At 49.6% G+C, this 13,510-nt stretch overlaps 1 protein-coding gene across 1 annotated transcript; it reads left to right on the forward strand.

Annotated features, from left to right (window-relative positions):
* The first annotated feature begins 3,818 nt into the window (after positions 1–3,818).
* LOC131291293 (uncharacterized) lies at positions 3,819–11,095 on the forward strand. The gene is made up of 3 exons (XM_058320486.1): positions 3,819–3,980; positions 9,164–9,262; positions 10,709–11,095. The coding sequence occupies exons 1-3, from the start codon at positions 3,819–3,821 to the stop codon at positions 11,093–11,095; spliced, it is 648 nt and encodes a 215-aa protein (XP_058176469.1).
* The last annotated feature ends 2,415 nt before the right edge of the window (positions 11,096–13,510 follow it).

A 13,510-nucleotide genomic window follows, 5' to 3' on the forward strand; every position in this document is an offset into this window, starting at 1 on the left:
AAGGGAACTAGGTCTCCCACTAGTTTCTATGAATTTCTATTTGAACTGATCCAAAGTTGATGACACCAAAAAAAAAACTGAGGTAATTTAATTTTGGGACATCCAGATAACCCTGGTGTGTTGGTGAAAATTGCTTAACATAGAAAACCGAGGGCCTCTAGTGACGTTATATAACACGTTCACCTCATATCAAAATATTTCACTTGTTGAACGGATACAATTTTTTAAACGAATTAAAAATTAAAAACATTTATCGTTACTATACGGTTTATTGCAGTTTTAATTTGTTTGTTTAAGTTATTCAGTTTTATTTCAAATTTTTCATTTAAGTTTAGCATCACGCAGACGATGTTTTGTTCATATTTTATTCCGCAAGCAGAAGCTTACTATTGGGGTTGGTTTCAATGTTGTTTTTGTATTGTTATAAACTCTATTCGCCTAGTTTTTGATTTCCCATTTATGCTTAGAAACGAAAAATGATCCTATTGTCATATTTTACTCAGCTTTTGCGCTCTTTTCATAGCATAGATACTTTTACTGTTTCCATCACCAAATATGTCGTTGGGTATGTTTCAAGAACTTTTTTCATATTTCGTTCTTGTCATTCTGGTTTATTTCATATTTTTCATTTAAATTTAGGCAACCAACCTACGATGTTTTGGTCATCTTTTACTTCGCCAGCAGAAACTTACTCACGCAACTTGTTTGTTGTTCTAGTCAGCTTGTTTTCAATTGCCTATTTACGCTAAGTAAGGAGTAAATGATATTATTGTTATATTTAACTATGCTATTGCGCTCGTTTCGTAGCTTTAAGTTGGTCTTATGAAAATTTCCATCATCAAAGCTGTCGATTTGTATTTTTTCAAGAACTTATTTCAAATTCTTCTCTTTGGTAACTGCATTTCAACAATTTTTGAAATGTAGATGAAAAATGCATGAGTATATTCTCAAATTATTTCAAACAGAATAAATTTTATATCTGCACGGTTCGATTTGGAGGACATTTATCTTCGTTTTTGATCAAGTTTTGATGGTTTGATCAAGTGTATCAAAAATAAGCAAATGTGTATTTCTCCGTTTTAGGTTATACTGACTCAGACATGCTTTAGGATGGCTTTTCCTTTCTCTATTGTCGATTGAATAAGGGTTTTCTTTATTGAGTCGTTCAATTTCGATCCCTTTTTCCATTCGGTTGGCGATGGAAATATGAAAATTATCTTAAACCCAGCCCGTCAGTACGAAGCGATCATGTACGCGAGCACTTGATCCACGGACGTTGGACTCGCCCCGCCACCGACGCCCTTTCCGCGCGTCGCCCCTTTGATGCAAGTTTCCTTGAGGTAGTCAAGGCCGATCCGAACCCTCCACCCTCCCCCCCACCGAACATTGTAGCGCGTTGCAGCAACCGAGCCAATTGCTGCTCCTAATGGTCCGGGTTTGATGCGTTAGAAAATGAGAAGGGAAAAAAAACCGGTTCGCCACGATGAAAATGAATTGCTGCAAACAACAGCGTGCAAAGAGGTGTCGATAAAGGAAGGAAACGGACTAGGAAACAACGGTTTGCCGACATCGATAGAGATAATGCAATTTTCACCAAACGGTTGAGCGGATCGTTTGATGGAGTTTCTAATCTTATTTCCTTTCCCCCGAAATTATGGACGACGGAAATCTAAACACAGCTTTTCGTGGAAAAACGGATTTAAAACATTAAGTTAACATAAGGAAGGTAGCATATTTGAGCATCTGTAATTTATTCAACTTGCTACAAATTGGTTCGAAAGGCCGAACTTTAACAATCGTGACAAAAACGTGCTGACGAAAATACATGTCGACACCTGTATGGCGTCGCGTATCGCTCCGAAAATAGATCGATCGGATCGTCGGAAGCTGCACCTTGTCTCTCTCTCTCTCTTTCCCTCTCAGCTGTCGCCTGGTCAGGGAAAAGCCACCACTTGCTCTCGAATCGGCATGGTGGTGGCGGCAAAATTTGTGTTTTTCTCCCCTTTAACAGCCCCGTTCGGCGCGGGAAAATCGTTAGCCTAACGCCAAAGGAGCGGGAAAAAGGAGACGAGCGGGACGGCCCTATGCCGGACCGGGCGCGGTGTCGCACGATGATGCCTGCCGCTCTTGCACATCGCGCATCGCAAGCGGGTTTGTGCGCGCCGAGAAAGAGTAGAAATACGGGCGTCCCCTTTAGTAGAGTAACCATTTACCAGTCCGGGCGGCAGCGGCGAACAACCTGCAGTTAGTGGTTAGCGCGACGCTCGCACACATACACAACATATACTTCAAGCAATCAACCAGCGAGAGGAAATTCGCGACCAAGAACCAATTCTTTGGAAATAGAAGCAAGAACAACACCGTAAGTTCCATAGTCGTTATCATCGGATAAAACGGTTGGAGGGAGGGGGGGGGGGGGGGGGGAGAGGAGGGGGAAGCAAAATACTTTCATCCCACACACTCATTTCCCCCAATCCTCCCACCTCTCCCCGATTGCCGATAAATTTTGTGGTGATTTTCGTGGTGAAATATCGAATTAGCGCCAGCTGTGAGTCCTCTAGCAACATACACACCCGCACACACACACACACCGCTGTTACGCGAAGTTGTTGAGTGAGAAAAAAGTACTAGAGAGGGGGTAATGGGTGCGAAAGAGGGAACGAGTCCGGGGGGTGTTTGGGTGGAAAATCAATCTCGTTGCAAAGTGAGGCAGCGCCCTCTGCTGGCAGAGTCTTCAAGGATCTCGCGAGTAGTAGCTCAAAGGGGAACTGAGGGGGAGGGGGAGTGTGAGTGAGAGGGCGAAGGAAAACGGAGCGAGTGAGAGTGAGTGAGATCAATCGGTTTTGGAGTGAGTGAAAGGAAATGTTCGGTTCACGAAAATGTCGTGAGTTCGGGTTTTGTTTTTTGTTTTTTTTCTAGGAGTCACTGAGGCGGTTTTTTGATGAGGAGCTTTTCTTCATCGGCCGCTCCACTCGGGCTATCTGTCTCTTTCTGCCCCTATCCAGCCTCCCCTTTCCCGCGCGTGGTGGGGTTGCACTTTTCACAGCGCACGAATGCGCGCGAACTGCCCGAGCTCGACTCCCCGTTTTTGGGGGGCAGGGCAAGCGCGATTGGTAACTCTCACCCTCTCGGTTGTCGGAGATCGTGTGTGCGAGTGTGTGTTTCCCCCCCCCCCGTACCGCCCTACCCCGCGGCGTGGTGGATATACCCGTGCAGCCCTGAAGCGGCGGTCCCGGCCTGGGTCCCCTTGCCGAAGCTGCCGAAGTACACCCCCTCCACGGGTTGGCGGAGGGGGGAGGGGAGGGAGGGAGGGTGATGTGGGCTGGGTGGGCTCCGTGTTCGGGCTCGCCTGGCCCCGGTGGACGCGAGCGGGCCCCGATCGGTGCAAACGCTCCAGCAAAACACCAGCCGTCGAATCGAACGGTGATCATTTAAGTGTTTGGAGCTGTTAGAGCCACTTGCATCCCGCTGCAGAGAAGCGACCACCAGACACGCGTAGAGTACGCCAGGCTACGCAACCACGACCGGGTAACGCGTTGGGTGGTTTTTGCCTTTAGGGATATCGTTAGGGAGATCCACCATAGAACAGCTACAGCTGCACTTCCCAAGAACTTAGAACTTAGTCGCCTCTAGTCCAAAAGATTCCAAAATTCTAATACCTTCCCGTGTGTGTCCGTGTTCCCCATATCTCTCTTTCTGTCTCTTCACATATCCCCCCTGGATGGTACCACGCACAGGTCCAGGTATCTGCCATTCGAAGCCTGCACGAACGCGAGCCGCAAACCTCTACAATCAATCCCGCTGCGCCCGAAGTCGCGATGAAGCCGTTCAGCAGTTGGAGTAGTGCGACGACACTGGTCGCCCTGGTGCTGTGCGCCGGCGTTGCCCTGGCCGCACCGAGCACGCGCGTCAAGCGTGGCGATGATGCGGTGGAGGTGATCCCGGCCGCCGAGTCTGCCGTCAACCCGCTCGAGTCTCAGGTTAGTGCACACCGTCCCCTGGAGGGTTCACCAATTCGCCATTTTTGCCCTAGGAAGCAAAGCGTGCCAGTGCGTGCGCGATCTGTCAGAACTCGAACCGTGTGCAACGCCAGTGTACGTGAATGAACTGGAAGTGTGGTATCATTGCGACATAACTAGGAATAGGTGTTGGTGCTACTGCGAAAAACTGAAGAGTTCGGAACCTGCAACGTTTGCGGGCATCAGAAATACGGTTTAATACGGTGCATGGTACACGACTCCGAGCACCAGGTACTTCCTAGTGCTCGCTGGCGAAACGTTCGATTGAGCCAAGAATTGCAGAGGCCGCACCCTGACTCTCAATCCAGGGTCAGGTTTGCCAGCAAGGTTCTGACGTACGTGCGTGCGTACGGCTCTCCCACGGGCGGAGGCTCTTTCAAGCCATATGGTGCGATAATTGCCTCATTGTTGATGCGTCTCAGGCATGCGCGAGACCTCCGGCAGTAGAACCCTGGGAAGGCTCACACCTTTTAGAGCTGAGGGGTGCATCCAACCTGCGCATATTTTGATGCTTATCAGACACTGAGTGTGTGTGGGTGTGTACCCTTGACCGTCACCGGAATGACCTTTGTCTTCCGAAGCGTGGTGTGTTTAGTCGAATGGATGATTGATATGCAGCCATGTTGGAGGAAGACCAAGCGGGCGTCACCTGTAACCTTTTGCTGGATGTGGGGTCTAGCACGCTTCCTCCAACCTTTGCCATCGCCCCAACCCGAAGCTAACCGGCGTGGCGAGGCGTGATGTCCACACAACTCCTCTATTTATAATAAGTAGGTCATCGTCATAACCTATCCTAACACCAGAGACGATTCCAGCGTGAGGTGACAAAAAGCTTACACCGAGCGGAACGGGTGACAAGGCATGCGTGAGGAACGTAGTTCGATGCAGCAGGACCAACGACCAACCACGGTGATTTAGGAATCGAATCGAGTTGCTCAACAACCAACACACGGTGTGTCGTACGGTCACCAGAGCCTCTCGTTTCTTCTGCCCCTCCTCAGCATCCGTCAGCCCCTGCTGGGCGACTCAGGAGATCGGATCTGTGGCAAACGGTGTTGCTGCCTCGCTTCGAGTGCCGAACCGTCGATTTTGTTGCAATCGAATGCCGCTGGAGAACCGGTTTGCCACTCTTGTCACATCTCGCATCTCGGTGGGGGAGATTGGGTCAATTTAGACGCAAAATTAATGTCCGATCTAAGGGGCGCCGAACCCCTCGCACGCTAGCCGGTTTAGCATAGTACGCGAGGTAGGTTGGCGCCCCGTGCAGGGGAATGGGGAATTGGAAATGTCAAATCCGTTTGCTGAGGTTTGTTTCAGCAAGACGAGTTTTTGTGTTTGTTTTTTTTTTGTTCCAATCTGTCAAACAATTTTCGCGAGTGGAGTCGTCCGAGCAGAACCTATGATAGGCTTTTCGGTGAAGGTAATCCCTCAGAAGGGGGCGATTTTCATCGCGGCTGGAAAAATCACCCTTTGCGCGGTTGCACAATATAGTTCGGTATAGTTCGCCAATTCGTTTGTTTGTGAAACCCGACACTCCACCGTCCCACAACACCCTCCCATTCGCCACCACGAAGCAAGCGTCCTTCGGATCGGTGGCAACCGAACGTGCACTTTTCTTGCAATCCGCCCGCTGCTGCTTGCGCTGGCAGGTTTTGCATTTTCATTTCATTTTTCCCTTTCCCCCCAACCTTCGCTTGCCTTGATGCAAACTCGTTCGCCAAAGCGTTCTGTATAGCTACGGGTTTGTTGTAGTATGTTTTTTTTTTAAATATCTGAGCTAGCGATTGCCTGACGCTTGCTGGAGTCACTTTTCTTACCGTCGAGCGTTGGTGTTCGAGCATTCAGAGAAATAGAATGGCCTGTGCGGCTATCTTGCTGCCCTTCTGCACCTCGCACTTTTTCTTCAGAGATTTCCTTTCGCTCTGACAAAGCGCGGTCGCTATTCGCAGACACGCCAACATTGGCTCTGGTGCATGTTTATAGGCTCAGCTATATAGCTAGACTTTGGACTTGGGCGTGAACTCCCCGCGGAGTTGAGTATCGCGAAAGTCCCTTGCTCGCGGTAATGCGGTAGCGTTGCAACAAGATCCGTGCCGCCCACTCGCCAGACAACATTCACAAGTATCACGTCGCTCTGCAAGGACACTACCAGCTGGTATCTCTGCTAGGCGACTCCAAGAACAGGCGAGTCCATTCTCCGAATAAAGGGCAAAACATTTGCGACACTCCATGTTTGTTTAAACACCTATTATTAAACGATAAAACATACGTTTTTCGTATGGGGTGAAAGCCCCACTTTGCTGCAAGCGTGAAACCAACGGCCTCGGGTGGCTAGGAGATTGCGCAGGCTAATTCCACCCAGCGAGGTGTCAATAAAACACCGACAGAAACGTATGCCTAAATTAATTCACCGAGCGAAAAACGTCGAAAACAAATCACCGAAACCTTGAAACGGCGACCTCCACTCGGTCGGGCAACGTGTGAAATAGCTTAGCCGAGGTGATCCACGCCATCGACAATCCAAAAACCCCCTCAGTGCGAGTCCATTTAACACGGTTTCGATTTCTTGTGACAGAAGTTGAACCTAACAAACAACCACCGCACATACACCAAAAAAAAAAAAGCGACTCAGATCCGTCGGCCTACGCGGTAATAAAGCGCGTGAAAGGCCGGAGTACGCAAGCGAGCTGAACCGCTTGGGCTCCTGAGGAGCCGCAACCGTAACCGATTGGTTACGAGATCGGCGAAAGCGGCGCGTTTTTCGATAGCCGAAAGTGACATCAGGCGGCGTTGGAGATTCCTCTTCGCCGGGCATGTTACATGAGCGCTATCCTAATCTCTTAGCCTCCTGAGTTGAAGGTCAGCCGGCAAAGTGCGGGACGGTCGCCGAACTCGGTGCCTGCGTGGCGCCGCCAGATGGCGTAATCTCCAAAACTCTACGTCGAGATGCCTCTTGTAGACCATTTGATATATTTTCCGGAAAGTGAGTGGAGGTCGCAGGTGACGCACCAGAGACGCATCGCAAAGGTGGTGATAGCCTAAGCGTTTGTGGAAGCTGAGCAAGCCGGTTATCCAACGCATCACTTTGCTTCCCCACGTTATTGTAGGCTCGAGTTCATCTTCAAACGTCAAAAGAGGAGTCGCACAAACGCATCCCAATTGTGCGCGGTGATTGCGTGAACTTCCTCATCGCTACAGTCCTTACACTAGCTAAAGGTGGGCAAACATCCCAAAATGGCGATCTTCGCGGGGTTCGGCCTCGGAAACAATTCGATTACGAGCGAAAGGCCGGAAATGAAGGGCGACGCAAAACTGCACACGCGTAATGCACTTCGCGCCACAAAAAGTTCAACTAAAATAAACCCCTCCCAGAAGTGGCCGGCCGTTTATCCGTGGCGTCCCGAGTATGAGGAAGCGCCGCAAGCGTTTGTCTACACCGCTGTTCACTCGCTGGACTCGTTGGGAAATGGTTACTGCCCCAAGTCGGTTTAGGAATCGCTTACGGAATAGTTCAACCGGCGACTCGAAAGTCTTACGAGTCTGCCTTAGCGCATTGCGGTGGTCATCGAGATCTTCCGAACCTGGGAACTTCCCCGGATCTCGTGGTTGAATAATATCCACTACTCTGCTAAACCCCGAAAACTCGGTGAAGAGTTGCTAGAGCAATCCTCCAATGTAGAGCTTGAGACCTCGGCTTAAGTGGTTTGTTAAGCAAGAAAGTGCCAGTTGCCTGTCACATCATAAAGCGGTTGTTTTGTCGGAAATTAATCCCACTTGTAACCGTGCCAGAGCTAACAAGAGCGTGTTCACCTGAGAGCGCAGTATGATGATGAAGTATAGCGAAGAAGAGAAGGCTAAAGTGAGCCGAAGATGATCATCTCGATGTTTGTGGCAACTCCGGAGGCTCGATTCGCTTGTGCACGTGGGACAGGGGGAGATGAACCTACCCGGTGACTAGCGATACATCGTATCATCGGCTGTGTTTTGCATAGTATTTGCATCCGCCATCCCATTCATGTTCGGAGCGTGACTTGCAGCGTCACGATGACTTGTCGGAGTGTTTTGGTGAGGCGTCTTCTTCGAAACCCGTAATGGCTACAGCCTCAGGGTTACTGAGGTGCTCTCAATCGCTCGACCTGTCAGCTGATCGAAACCGAACCCCGGCTGAAGAGCACAACCTAAAAGAAAACAGGTTTATCGGTTCAAAAGAAGCTCCGAATGAAAAACGTGTGGAATCCTCTCGCAAAAGCGCATGTTTCCGCTGGAGACGCTGACGCGCGCTCGCGCCGCTGTGCGTGGTCTGACGTAACGGCCGCTATAATGGTGTTCCGTAAGTGCGCGTGCTGGTGATCTTCTTCCCCCCGATGTAGCCCAATCATGCAACGTGCTACTGCTCCACTGTCGGCGCCTCCGTCCGAGCAGCGATTGGAGGTTGTGAATTATGCCTGATATTACGACTCCACACAACCACCGACAGACGCCAACGAACCGTCAAACATGGCCACCCCTTCGCGCAACGTGATTTTTCACTCTCACTTTTATCAGCCTTCGTCCCATTCTCTGCTTTCCTCCATTTTTTCTTATCTTTTTAATGGCCGCGTTGTGCACTCTGCTGACCCAGTTGCTTCTCGATGGCACCCGTTTTTGTTTTTTTCTTCGGGTTCCTCCATTTTTGTTGTTGTTCACACTTTCACCGTACGCGGCCATTACGTGTCTTGTTTCGCGCTCGATTGTTTCGCTTTCGCTTTCCTCTTCCGGACGCTAGGTGTGTGCGTGCTTCATGTGCTGTGAGTTGGACTTTTCATTTCTCCTCGCACGTGTGTGTGTGTGAGCGTGGTTTTTCTTCTTCGTTTCGCTTCACTTACACCACGCGCACGCACGATTTTCGATTACGTTCCATCGCACTTAGCGTGCTCGCACATGCTCTTGACACACATCTGCGCACGCTAACCTACTGTTGTTGTCATCTACCAGGACGCGTTTGTTTATTTGTACTGTTTTCTTTTTTGTTTTCTCCTGTTGTTTTTTTGTTTTACTCTTTCTATCTATGTACATCCACTCTCACGCGCTTGATTTCTTCTGCTTCATCCGTAAACCATTTTTCTTGTTGTTCCTCTATTTTCTATCTTCAAAAAAAAACATAGGACGCGGTAGCCATCGGTGACGACCTTGACCGCGACAAGCGCAAAGTACCGGACCCGAAGTACGAAACCAAGAACGCCATCCTGGGCTTCGTGTTTGGAGTGAGTAGAAAATGCAGCATCCTGCTACGACTTATCATGACCTCCAACCCCTAGACATAAGAACTGGTGTGGCTAACGCTCTGTACAGTGACGATTGGTAGTGTGTTGCGTACCTCGGCCTTCCGCCGAACGATGTCTATGTACCATTCCCCCTCCCTTACACCACCCCCAAAGGGTTCTCAAGGTTGCGGCATAAGATTTTCAAACTGGTGATGGTTTTTTTTTGTTTTTTGCGCAACAGAGCACGACAAAATCTCTCTAAAACCCTAAGTACATTCAGACGCGAACTAAATTATATTAAGGCACAAACGTAGATCCCTTTCTAAAACAGTTCGGGAAGAAATACAAACGACAAACAAAGCATCCTTGACTGTGCATCGACGATCAGAGGAGGTGACACCGTATGCAAATGGGTTTTCGAGCAGAGATAGATGTAAAACGCCCATCAGGTGATCCGACCGTTCGGCCGTAACGGTTAGAATGTAGCCGTCCGCGCTGCTCTGCTACCATTGAGCTCAATCTGTCACACGCTCCGAAGCGCTCCGCAGGGTGGACCGGTTTTAAAGTCGCCCGAAAACGCGACCGGCTGTCACACGGTGGAAAAACCGGATCCCCTCGGCAAGACAGATGGCCGCGTGGAACTGTATCAGTCGGTCAGTTGGTCGCCGGACGGTCGGTTAAGGTCGTTCGGTTTGTTTTGCCTAGTAACGTTTAGGTTTAGGTTTTTGATCGTCGGTAGGACTTACAGCTGCAACTCGGGCGACTCCTAGAAGGGTTCGACGATGGATTGGATCCATTTTGCTTGCACCTACGGTCGGATACTTCCAAGAGAATCTGGCCCATAGGTCAAGGATAGCTGCCACAGGCGGTCGTGATAAAGGCATAGGCTGACATTTGGCTTAGACATAATTTTGGGTGCAGAGACGGATAGATTTCATTTCAAGTTCGCTGACAACACACAGACCACAGGGTAGCCACTTGTCGGGACATTCGAGTCCCAGAAGTTCCCCCACGTTCCCACACCCTCCACCCTCCCTTCCGACCCCTACTAGTCCCAAGTTATTATAACCTCCCAATTCTTGGGTTTCCAAGGGAGGTTCTATTTTTGCTTCACCCACTCTCTTTTGGAGTGAATTTGGTTGCTGCCAAATTCTGGCACTCGTGCAGGTGTTTTTTATGTAAAGCTTTCAAAAACAAACAAACAGACGGTAAATTTTGGGGGAACTTACGCCTCAACAGCACAATTCAATCGGACAGGGAATTGCACAGCGGTGTGTGTATGTGTGTGTGTAGAACGAAATGGTGTGCGTGTGTGAATACAGGCCGTCCGGTTACACCGACTAATGAATGCTTTTCCACTCCCTCGCCGCACGTCGCCCTCCCCCCCCACCTCAATCAATCAAACCGAAACCCCGAAACGAAACGCTTCCGTCGAAAACCCGACAGAAAATCAACTCGTTCATCGACGCGAAGACGCGCTTCATCGACAAGCTGGACCATGCGAACATCGAGAAGAACAAGCAGCACCACATCGAGCCGCCGAAGCCGGTGCCGGACTTCCAGTCGCTGATCTCGTCCGTCATCACGCCCAAGGTGCAGTTCATCACGTCGAAGATCGGCTCGCTGAGCGGCGGCTTCCTCGGCGGCTCGTCCGGCGGCGGCGGCCACGGAGATGATGACCACAACGGAGGCGGCGGCGGCGCCCCGCAGCTCGGCAACATCGTGTCCTCGCTGCTGAAGCTGTCCGGTCCGATCCTGTCCGGTTCGTCCGGCGGCGGCGGCCACGGTGGCTCGAACACGGTGTCGCTGGGCGACCACGACGACGACGAGTAGGCGCTTGCAAGATGGCCTCCGCCGCCAGGTCACGTCCTCCAGCCGGGGGCGAACACTCTCGTGTCGGGCGTGCTGAGGTACCAAGCACTCGGTGCTTGGCGGACCGCTGGCCCGGTCCCCTCACCCGACTGCCCCGCTCGGAGGACCTCATCGACATCGCCCAGACATCATCTCAACATCTCAAACGGCATGCCGTACGGCACACGAACGGGAACCACTCTCATACACCCTCACACACCATTAGGATATCGGAATTTGCGCTCTTATTTAATTTGGCTGGACAGCGTGCCGGCCAAGGCTAGGGCTAGGACCAACTCCTCACGCCTCGGCAAGGGTTCATTAGGGAGGAATTAGATCGATTACTTTTTCTCTTCACTCAATCTCTTCGCTACTTTCCTTCGTTCTTCGTTCTATTTCACTTTTGTTCATTTTTCCATTTCCTTCTACTCTCTTTTGATCATCCTTTCTTTCTTCTACTACCTTGCTCTATCACTTTGTTCTCTTCTACCGTTTTCCCATCTTTTGTTGCATCTTATTTTGTTATTTACTTGATATTGGGGGTTTTCGGCTTAGCTGTCGGAATAATTAAAACTAAATAAAAAAAAAACACAAAGGTTATTTTCATCTATCGCAACGTCCTAACGCTTTAAAGTAGAGAAAAAAGCAAACACACACACAAAACAAAACAAACTCCTCCCCTATACCCGCTGAAAAGCAAGGGAACGCTCAATTTAAAATAATAAAAGCACATACCCACACACTCACACATACACACAAATCCATCCAAACTCTCCACTCATCCATCCTCAATCGCCTGCAAGTGGCGAGTTTTGCCTCAGTTGCTCGTAAGCAATCAGTTAATTTAAGTGCCAACGGGTGATAAGCGGAAGGGAAAGGAAAGAACGGTGAACAGAAACCGACAATGGCACCGGATGCGGAGGAAACGGTGGAGACAAACATGGGTAGAAGCAGCGCGAAGGATACGCTCGTTTTGATTGTGGATATTTAAAGTTGGTTGAAGCAAAGAAGAAAAAAAGCGGTAGAAAAGTGTTTGATAAAAGGAAAGCAGCTAGGATTGGCTCTGTTTGTGGAGGCAAAGGCATATTAGTTACAATAGAAAACCTGAAAACATAGAAAAAAAGAAGAACAATCAACCAGTTGGCAGAAAATCAGAAACTCAACAAGAAACACGCATAAGGAAAAGAAAATGGTATCAAACTAACAGTGTAAGGGAGGAAAGTTGTAAGGTAAACAAACAGGAAACGCTCGCAGGTAAAAGGTAGGGAAAGCGTTGACAAAAACAAACAAAAACAAAACAAAAACACACAGAAACTGAAAACGACACAGAACGCGGTAGCTGATAGAAATTTGCATACAATGTGTAAATAATGGATTAATAAAAAGGAAAATTTTATTCACTATTCGTATACATTTGCCAGTGTTTGTATTTCTGTTGGTGGCGTAAGGAGTTGTATCGTTTTTGTTGGTGGTACGTTAGTCCGGGGGAAGCATGGTGTAGATGATTCTGATCTGTACATAGCTGTCGAATGGATTGGACGAGAGAAATAAGTTTGTTTCACTAACTTTTTCGTGCATCCCCGAACTTAATCCAGTTTCAGTTCTTAACTTGTTTTTATGTTTTTGTTTAACGTTTTCAATTTGTTTTCTGCGGATCAGGTGCCGATGCTTCGATTTTAACCGTTTTATGTATGTTTGTTTTCTTTTCCACGCACACGCTCTCTCTCTCCATCGCCCATCCAGGCAAGCAAACAGTCAGCCCAGGCGGTCAAGGATGCCATCCACCCGACCAGGGCTCCCGTCCCGGTGACAACCGACGACACGCCGGACTTCGACCGGCAGAAGGTGTCCCTGCAGGTGCCGGACGAGCTCTTCGGGAGCTCCTTCACGCTCGTCACCAACATCTCCGGCCGCATCGGAAACCTGATCATGGTACGCGGCGATCGTTTCGCTTTTCCGATGCGATTTTTCCGGCCGATTCTCAGTGACACTTTTCCATTGCAGAGCACCGCTCGTCGGGCTGGCGAGTTTTTCTGGGTGTTTCAGCCACTGTTCGGCAAGCATCTGACGATCGAAATCCCAACGACGACCACGACGACGACCACGCCGCGCACGACCACCACCACGCGGGCCGCCCCCATCACCACCACCACCACCGACACCTCGCTCGTGCTGGATCTCCTCTCGGGTGCGACCGACGCGAACGAGATCTAGGCTTTCGACCCATTCTAGAGGCACACAAGACTTGACTTACGGGTTACGTTTCCTAAACTCATCCGCACTAAATACATATTTATTTCGCACCCCCTTCGCCGCGACGTTCCATTCGGGTCAGCTAGCTTGTTGCGCTTTCTCTTCCGAACAGATCCAACCCCTTCTTGGATCGCCCAAGAGAGC

This window comes from Anopheles ziemanni, chromosome X (genome assembly GCF_943734765.1).
Source record: "Anopheles ziemanni chromosome X, idAnoZiCoDA_A2_x.2, whole genome shotgun sequence".
Taxonomy (NCBI): Eukaryota; Metazoa; Arthropoda; class Insecta; order Diptera; family Culicidae; genus Anopheles; species Anopheles ziemanni.